General features: G+C 44.6%; 1 protein-coding gene across 3 annotated transcripts in view; it reads left to right on the top strand.

Moving 5' to 3' along the window:
• Nucleotides 1–9175, top strand: part of LOC116386006 (ATP-dependent RNA helicase DDX3X-like) — a 12518-nt gene extending 3343 nt beyond the window's left edge. The window contains exons 7-20 of one of the 3 annotated variants that reach the window (XM_031851917.1): nt 8–128; nt 227–326; nt 416–551; nt 651–748; nt 844–942; nt 1023–1183; nt 1319–1463; nt 1549–1693; nt 1995–2045; nt 3291–3472; nt 3595–3712; nt 3811–3964; nt 4045–4169; nt 4255–9175. In XM_031851917.1, coding sequence (XP_031707777.1) covers nt 8–128; nt 227–326; nt 416–551; nt 651–748; nt 844–942; nt 1023–1183; nt 1319–1463; nt 1549–1693; nt 1995–2045; nt 3291–3472; nt 3595–3712; nt 3811–3964; nt 4045–4169; nt 4255–4334 — 1715 coding nt within the window. In that variant the 3' untranslated portion in view covers nt 4335–9175. Of the gene's footprint in view, nt 1–4; nt 129–226; nt 327–415; nt 552–650; nt 749–843; nt 943–1022; nt 1184–1318; nt 1464–1548; nt 1694–1994; nt 2046–3290; nt 3473–3594; nt 3713–3810; nt 3965–4044; nt 4170–4254 lie in introns of all 3 variants that reach the window. The other 2 variants (XM_031851916.1, XM_031851918.1) reach the window with 2 other exon arrangements.
• Nucleotides 9176–9225: the final 50 nt, after the last annotated feature.

The following is a 9225-nucleotide window of genomic DNA, read 5'->3' as shown; positions in this document are numbered from 1 at the left end:
GGAGGAGGAGGAGGAGGAGGAGGAGGAGGAGGAGGAGGAGGAGGAGGAGGAAACAGCCGCTGGGTGGAGGAGTCCAGGGAGGAGGGAGACTGGTCCAAACCAGTACCACGTAACGAACGCCTTGAAAAGTGAGTCTATGTTGTATTCTTCAGGGTTTTGTCCTGTTGGTCTGATTCATTGATAGTGATAATAATTACTGTATCATTCTTTTGTGTTTCCTCTCTAGTGAATTGTTCGCCGGCAGTAACACTGGGATTAACTTTGAGAAGTACGATGACATTCCTGTTGAGGCCACAGGACAGAACTGCCCTCAACACATCAACAGCGTAAGCTGCTGTTAACTAGAGATCCAACAATATTACACGATATACCCGCTGCTTTTTTGTAAATGGTGTATTTATTTTGTGCTCTGTAGTTCCAAGATGTGGACATGGGGGAGATTGTCATGGGTAACATTGCTCTGAGTCGCTACACCAGACCGACCCCTGTCCAGAAATATGCCATTCCTATTGTCAAGGCAAAGCGAGACCTCATGGCCTGCGCACAGACAGGTAGGACACAAACACACACTGTACATAATCTTTCAGTTAGATTCTTGAGATGATCCTGAATGCACGAGGAGATGGATGAGGTTGGCGTTGTGTCCGTAGGTTCTGGGAAGACTGCAGCGTTCCTGCTGCCGATTCTCAGCCAGATTTACAACGATGGACCAGGAGAAGCTCTCAACGCAGCTAAAGCATCTGGACAGGTAGGAACAAATGACCTCCTCTCAGGTAGGGATCTACTGGCCTAGTACGGCTTGACTTTAACCTTTGTAATTGAGATGTTGTGTTGTCATTTCAGGACAATGGAAAGTATGGCCGTCGTAAGCACTACCCCATCTCACTGGTGTTGGCTCCAACCAGAGAGCTGGCGCTGCAGATATATGACGAAGCCAGGAAGGTATGCAGTCACATCAGCATGACATCTGGACCAACGTTTATCGATGCGTTTCTTCAACCTTTTTCGTCTGTTGTCTGTAGTTTTCCTACCGCTCCAGAGTGCGTCCCTGCGTGGTGTATGGAGGAGCCGACATTGGCCAGCAGATAAGGGATCTGGAGAGAGGATGCCACCTGCTGGTGGCCACACCTGGAAGACTGGTGGACATGATGGAGAGGGGCAAGATTGGACTGGACTACTGCAAGTAAGACATGGACTGGTTCAATTTCCATCACTTGTCTTCTGGGATGAGATGCATTTTATATGATCACGTTCCAGTTTTAGCTTTATTTTAAAGATTACGACCTCCTCCTCTTCCTCTGTGCCCTCTTATCTTCAGCTACCTGGTCCTGGATGAGGCAGATCGTATGTTGGACATGGGATTCGAACCCCAGATAAGACGCATCGTTGAACAGGACACCATGCCGCACAAAGGCATCCGACAAACCATGATGTTCAGCGCAACCTTTCCGAAAGAGATCCAGGTCCGTTTGCTGTAAAGCATCAATGTCTGAGGCACCTGAAGTGCTAAAAATGTATTCATAAGCACATTTTCTGCTCCACTTCCAGATCCTGGCCAGGGATTTCCTGGAGGAGTACATCTTCCTGGCGGTGGGCCGAGTGGGTTCCACCTCAGAGAACATCACTCAGAAAGTTGTGTGGGTGGAGGAGAGCGACAAGAGGTCCTTCCTCCTGGACCTGCTCAGTGCTACAGGTGAGACCGTCGCGTAACGGCTCATTGCCTTCAGATATGTCCCAACACTGCAGAACGACGACACACAAAACATAAACACCGGTTTAGAGCTACTGCTAGCACACACGCACGCACACACAATGCGGTTTTATTTCCCCGATCCGTTTGCCATTATCATATTGTCGTCCTCCCATCTCAGCCGATACATTCCTGTGACGCATACCTCGGGTACATCAGGAACATCAAACATACAGAGTTGGTTTTCTACTGCTGATTTGAGTGCAGTTGACATGTTGGTGGTTTGGTGTGGTTTTATCCTAAGTCATCCCCAGCGAGGTACAGGACAATACTGGAGACAACATAGAGAAACCTGGTAAGATCCTTGATGAGAAAATTGTCATTTCACATTTAAAATACTTTTGCTTGCCCTTTGATGTTCTTCTCTGTGGATGGAGACTCCTTTGTTTATTCCGTTATGTTTTGGTTCCGTGTACCATTTCATGGGTCCAGTTTGCTCAGCCTTAAATCAAACATGCTTGTTGTACTTTTTTTTTTTTCCCCCTCAGTTGTCGAGTTTTTTTTTCGTGGCATCTTTACGTGCAGTATGCCGCTGTGGTGTCTTCATGTCGGACCCAGAGCCTTGATGGAGAGAGTCTGGTTATGTTGTAGTCTCCACCGCTAGCGAGGGGATACAAGTGTGGGCCAATCATGCCCGTCAATTCATAATCAGAAAGTAATGTTCATCAGAGCGATGACCAAACTCTTTCCATCAGCGGCTCAAGTCACAACACAGTGCTGCTGATCCTGTTAGCTATTATTTCTTGTAATTATAATTTTTCTCCATACTGCACTCCCTGTTGCACTGTTCTCTCCATAGAAACATGTGATGTGAACATTTTAAACTAATTTGAGTGCATGTTATCAAGATGTATGTATCTCAGTAGGGCTGATTTATTTATTTATTCATCGTCCGTGTGATGCAACATATTCTGTACCTGCAGCTCCTTTTTTTTTTTTTTATTTATTTATTTTTTTTTTTTATTGCAAATGAATGAATACCATACAGTAAAATGGTGAATTTCCTCACAAATGTTTCACTTTGACAAACATATTTTTTGTTTGCCAGCTGTAGGAATCCAGATGTTATTTATTCTGACTTTTGGATACAAATCTTTTGATATACAGGATTGTGTCACATCAAATCAAGATGTCACAAAGCTTCTTGAAAGCTGACATCAATGCTTTGTTGAGTATAAGAATTAAGTGGTGGTTCTTCCATGGTACCACAATCTATTAGATACAAGTCAGATCCACACCATGAAATGAATGTGATGTGGTGTGTTTATCTCTTAGGTTGAGAGAAAGATACCTTGTCAACAAACGACCAGTGTGAAGTTTCAATTTTGTATAGATGCTAGTCCTTACTAAAAGATTCTTCCTCATGATTTTGGTGACCCCCCCCTGACCTTTCTTCTTTTCAGTATTTAAAATCGGAGGTTTTAAAACAGTAAAACTCTGCAGCTGCTTAGTTTAAATCGGCGCCTGTGTTATAAACTCGGCGATTATCCACAAACCTTTTAACGATTACCATCGGGCGTTTTTTCTCTCGGCTCATCAGGGAAGGACTCGTTGACCCTGGTATTCGTGGAGACCAAGAAAGGCGCCGACGCCTTGGAGGACTTCCTGTACCGGGAGGGCTACGCCTGCACCAGCATCCACGGCGACCGCTCACAGAGAGACCGAGAGGAGGCCCTGAGCCAGTTCAGATCAGGAAAATGCCCCATTCTGGTGGCCACGGCGGTCAGTAACAATGAAATCCCACGAGACACACAAATATGAAAAAGATGATGTTCTTAGCATTCAAGTTCCAGGTATTAGCATCACTGTGTTTGAGTGACTTTTCTTTTCTTTGTACAATTTAGGTGGCAGCTCGCGGTCTGGACATCTCCAATGTGAAACATGTGATTAACTTTGACCTGCCCAGTGACATAGAGGAGTATGTCCACCGCATTGGACGTACAGGCCGAGTCGGAAACCTGGGTAAGACGACAGCTAAAGTTAGTCAGTGGTATGAGGCGTTTTGACCCTCACCCCACCAAACATTGTGATTTACTTCGACTATTACTTTTTGCCTGTAGGACTGGCCACATCGTTCTTCAACGATAAAAACGGGAATATCACTAAAGACCTGCTGGACATCCTGGTAGAGGCCAAACAGGAAGTTCCCTCATGGCTCGAGAGCCTGGCCTATGAACACCAGCATAAGAGCACCAACAGAGGACGCTCTAAGAGGTACAACACCGTCTCCTCTTCATTGATTACCTTTTGTCCAAACGCAGTGACGTTCACGGTGTATTTGATTTTGCCGCCAGGTTCTCCGGTGGTTTCGGAGCACGTGATTATCGTCAAACGGCCGCCGGAGGCACCGCCGGAGGGTTCGGAGGACGTGGAGGCCGCAACCAGGCAGCACACGGAGGAACCCGCGGGTTTGGAGGAGGTGAGGATCTGGGATAAAGAGCTGCAGCTCAACTTGAAGTTTGTTGTTACTTTTGGTTCATTTTCTCCCGTTTCCTCCCTTGCAGGTAGTTTCGGTAACTTCTACACCAGCGACGGCTACGGAGGAAACTACTCGCACTCTCAAGTTGACTGGTGGGGCAACTAGGTTCCTCCCTCCTCCCTTTACTCATCCCTCTCTCTTCTCACTCATCCTCCTTCCTTTCTCCACACTGTTGTCTGCACCCCATCCACCTTCTCCCCTTCATTAACACCGAGAACCCACGTGCATGTTATTAACTATTTATACTCATTTATATAGCCCTCTTTCCATCCCTATGCACTCAGATCTTTTAATTCTATTCCTTTTCTCGTTCTCTCCACCTTCGTCTTTACGTCCCCCATCTTTTCTTCTTAATTTCTGGTAAATGTCACCTCTTCCAATAGGCCACATTATAAAGGGATACTTCAGTTTTAGTTGGTTACTTTTCAACACTAGCATCATCCTTTAGTGTCAGTGAGGACATGTTGAACTATCCTTTGTGGCAAGTGCTTGAAGAAAAATAACCAATTGACTTAAAGATCTAGGTGTTACTTTAACCCCCTAAGATTATGGACATTTAATATTTACAGTGAGTTAGTCCTACAAAACGATGTAGAAGAGCAGGGGGAAATCTGTTTTTTTTTGGGGGGTTTTCCACTTTAGATATGAGTTTTGGCTTCATTGTGTTTTTGTCTGCATTCACCCAAAGCCAGCCAGGCGTCCTGTGTACCTTCACATGTCATCTTTGTATGTAATGCATGGCCATGTTGTAAATCGCCGGCCAAAAACTTTTCTAAAATAGAGCGCAGAGATAGGCAAGATGTCAAATCTGAGCAAGATATGTCTGCATACAAATTCCAAAACGGGAGCTGGCTGAAGGCTCCTTCATTCACATGATAGATACTGAAAAGCAGCCACAGAAAATGTTTTAGTTATTTTTCACCTTTTTTTTTTTTAAACATGATGAAGTCTTGATTTCCCGAGATCTGAGAAAGATGTCTCGGAGGGACAAGGGGCTGGACAAACTGAGACACCCAGCCGGTGGGACGCCAGCAGACGCTGTCGCCCCGATTAGCAACGATGCTAGCAAACAGCATTTTCTTTGTTTGAAACAAAACATAATGGAGGATCATTTGTTTCTGTACTGTGCCTTTAAGAATTTGAACTTTGTCTCTTATTTCCGTTGTTTTAATTGCCATAATAGGTGAGTGGCTACAGGTATTAGCCAACTGTGACTAAAACGATATGTATTTAATGTCATGTATGGGTTTAAACATGTTTTTCTTTATTTATATTTGGAAGGAAACAAACTAGGCTTGAACTAAATCAAACCTTGGCAAAAAAAACAAACTAAACACAAACCGGGATGAGGAAACTCAAAACGATTCCTTGTCTGTCTATTGGAGTTCAAATTCGTCAGGTCTCTGATGAGCTGATTCCCAAAAGCAAAGCACCACTGTCACCATATTTCTAGATTCTTCCGATAAACCCTCATCCAGAGCGACTAACGAGACATTTGTCTTGTGACTTCTTTGCTTTACGATGCGGCGAGCAGAGGAAGCAACAGTGGTTTTCTGCTTTTGGGAAACCGAGTCCTACTTATTGACCTATATGTCACATCTGCAGCTCTGGTTTGAGCTTGAGTTTGAGGTTTCTCAAAGGCATCTTGTCGCTAATCGTTGGGTCACGTTGCGTCAGCTACAGGGAAGGAAGTTGGCCTCGTTGTGCAGCAGCAGTTATGTTATGTTCTCTCACCCTTCAGACGTGTGGTTGTGAAATAGAGATTCGCTCCTCATAGTGTCAGAAAGAATTCATTTTTACCTTTACAATAACTGGTAAAAACCCATCTCTCTGTCACTTTTTACATGTGGCAGAAGTCTTCTGTAGACGTTATCTATCCTATGAAATACCACACGGCTGCTGCTGAAAACAACCGCTGTTAAATATAACCGTGTGGCTGCTCAGCTGGCTCTTTAGCGCCGCCATGCTTTTGGGAAACGGGCTCCGCTTCCACCACAAAACATTGAAAACCCTTGTTTGCCAAAAAAAAGCTTCTTTCAAGGGGATACACGACTAAAAAGGCTGAAAAAGAGTTCAAAAAATGTCTCGCTCACTCTATCCTGGAGAGTTACATGAAGAGTCTTCTCTAAAATAAGTCATTCCAGTTTATTAGTTAGGTCCTTAAGATCTGTTGATAAAAGTAATCTAGCCTGACCCGTTTCACAGCACAGACGCCTCCACCGCACGTTTCAGCCACGTCCTGTCTCAGCTGATGCGAGTAAAAGACACCGAGCACAGGAGGACACAGGACGGGTGAACATGCTGCTGGTTAGCTCCACTCTGCTGTTGAAACAGACATCCATGTTTCATCCCGGATTGAACTCTTTAAAAAGGAACGCCACTGTATATCTGAATGGCTCGGTGGTAGAGGTCCAATCCCCCCCCACTGTGTTAATGAGCAGCAGAATAAACCAAAAAGTGCTCTGCTGCTTACCTGGTGGGGAAAATAGTTAATTTCCATCAGGGTCTAAATTAGTTTTTGTTTTTTTACATGAATAACTCTGAAGTGAAAATATAGATTAAATGTAAATAGTTAAACTCTTCTTAAAACAGACAAAGAGAAGAATCTCCAGTGAGAAAGAATGTGAATTACAAGTGAAACGGCGCTTGTTGTGTAGAAAATCACGTTGGATCACTCGACGTTTGACCAGGCAGTGTCTGGTGACCTCAGCTCAGTGGGCAATTTGAACCGAATTATTCTTTAAGAGATATTATTTACACAAATCTAAACCGATAATGGGAATTGAGTCACCAGTTACCGAGGCAGATTCCCTCAAATTGCCCACTGGCTTTGACAAATGACAAGGCCGGTCCAAGACTATAAAACATATGCAAGTGTTGTTGTTTTTTGGTCAAGGAGTTAAACATGCCAAGCAAATAGATACAATTCTACAGCAGGCTTTAGTTATGTTACAACTCTGATTTTTCCCGTCATCTATGATTTCTTTTTTTAATAAGAGGCAGCGTTCAGGTCGAGAAACTAGCTGGCTTTTCCGTAATGTTTTGAAGAGCTTCAGGCTGAGTGATGCTGGAGGACTCGAGCAGACAGTGCTTTACTATCTCTCTCTCTAAACCTGGTTCACCTTCATAGGAGGAGGGGCCACTTTCACTTCCAGTTGTCATACGATGCAATGTTAGAAGCAAGAAACTCCACCGTGTCCGACTGCTCCCAGAAAACAAACCACCGCTACGTGTGGCTCAACCGTCGCGTGTCGTCGCTATTGCTCAACTTGCAGTCAAAGTCAGGCTGAAGCGATTGAAGACCAGGACTGTGTCCCACGAGATGGTGGATAGAAATCAGCAACAGGACAATAAGTTGAAGATAACATTGCATATGACAATCAAATATGAAGGATTTGCTTAGTTTACAACTCAACACATCAACATAACTCCTAAAGTTACACTTTTTTTTAAAACCTTAACATGTAGACGTTTTCTTAATCGGCCGTGTTGATGGCAGCTGTTTCTTAACTGTCCAGTTTTAAACCTCCGAGACGGAGGAGACGGATCTCCACAGGCAGACGAATGCCAAGCGGAAGCTCCGATTTTGGGACAAAACTCAGAGTCCACCTTTAGATATTGACTGAATAACACAGTTTTAATGCCTGACTGAATCGTCGTATGAGAGGAGGCGTTGTCAGCATTTGTTACTTGAATCCACGGCTGTTGCCGGCCAGAAGCAGTCTCTTGTGTTTTAGTGATAATGCTAAGTATGCTGTTCTCGCTGCCTAAATTCGAAGGCGTACTTTATTTATTTTTTTTTTTAGGAAGGACAGTGAGAGTCAAAGCCGCTTGAATGAATCTGGTTGTAGATGTTGCGGTGCCTTCTAGCAGCCACTACATGTAGAGTAACGGAGGACAAATGAAGGAGCGACTGATGGAGGTGTGAGGAATGGCTGCTTGTTAGTTGCTGATGGGAGTTCGTGAGTTACACAGAAGGGAGACGTGGAAGGTAACGCTCCAGTTTACCTCACCTCTTCGTCTTCTTTGTAGAGCAAACTTGTCGAGTAGTGTTGTTCAGAGTACGCACATATATATGCAATGTATTTAAGTCTTTTTCTAAGGCAGATGGATCATATCTGTGCTGTGATTACCATTGAACTGTGTTTTGAGCAACACGTATCTACCACTGTGCCCCCCCCCCCCCCCCCCCCCCAAATCCCACCGCTCCTGCAGTACGTGCAATAGATCAATTACTTTGCTATCAACGAGATTCCCTGCGTGACTTTTTGTTCGGGCCGTTGGGATTAGAGCAGAATCACAGCCCCAAAGTGTGACGTGTGCACGGTGCCTTGAAGTGACTGAATCACTGGTTGACTTGAGAGTGGAAGGTGTTGGTCAGGGCTGGGTATTATAGCACATGAACCATTTCATCGCTTCAGGCGTCGTGCAGAAGTTAGCATGCTGACGTCAGCATTTAGCTGTGCCGTGTACAGTCTGTAGTCTTTTAAGTTTATCGTCACCTTCTGCAGCAAATGAGCTCACATGCAACATTTGTTTTGGACCACCAGCTTCACGAGGCTCAGTTTATTTACTCATTTAGAAATTCAGCACTTTTTTTTTTGGCTTTTTAATATTTTTAAACCCTTTTTTGATGCCTTAAGTTGGAGGGTGATACCCAGCCCTGATGGAGATGGTCGTTGGTTACACTGCTTACAGCATGACCGTGGCGGTAACTGGCTCTCCAGCAGGAGTGCTCTGATTGTCGGTGAACAATTACTGGTGCTATACTCCCATTGCTGCGGCCTGCAGGCCCCTCTGTCGTACGAATCCCATCGAGTTTTACAGATAGAATAGTTCGGTTGCTTAGTTTGATGTTCAACTAAAGTCTTCTGCAGTACGAGTACTTCAAAAACCTCAGAGAGGTGTGAAGGAGTGAGTGAAGTGTAGCGCAGCCAGGTCAAAAAGAGGTGTGTGTGTGTGTGTGTGTGTGTGTGTGTGTGTGTGTGTGTGTGTG

Source organism: Anarrhichthys ocellatus, unplaced genomic scaffold (genome assembly GCF_004355925.1).
Source record: "Anarrhichthys ocellatus isolate YVR2014 unplaced genomic scaffold, GSC_Weel_1.0 scaffold12, whole genome shotgun sequence".
NCBI lineage: Eukaryota > Metazoa > Chordata > Actinopteri > Perciformes > Anarhichadidae > Anarrhichthys > Anarrhichthys ocellatus.
The sequence above is the reverse complement of the archived record's forward strand: the minus strand, read 5'-3'. Positions and strand labels throughout refer to the sequence as shown.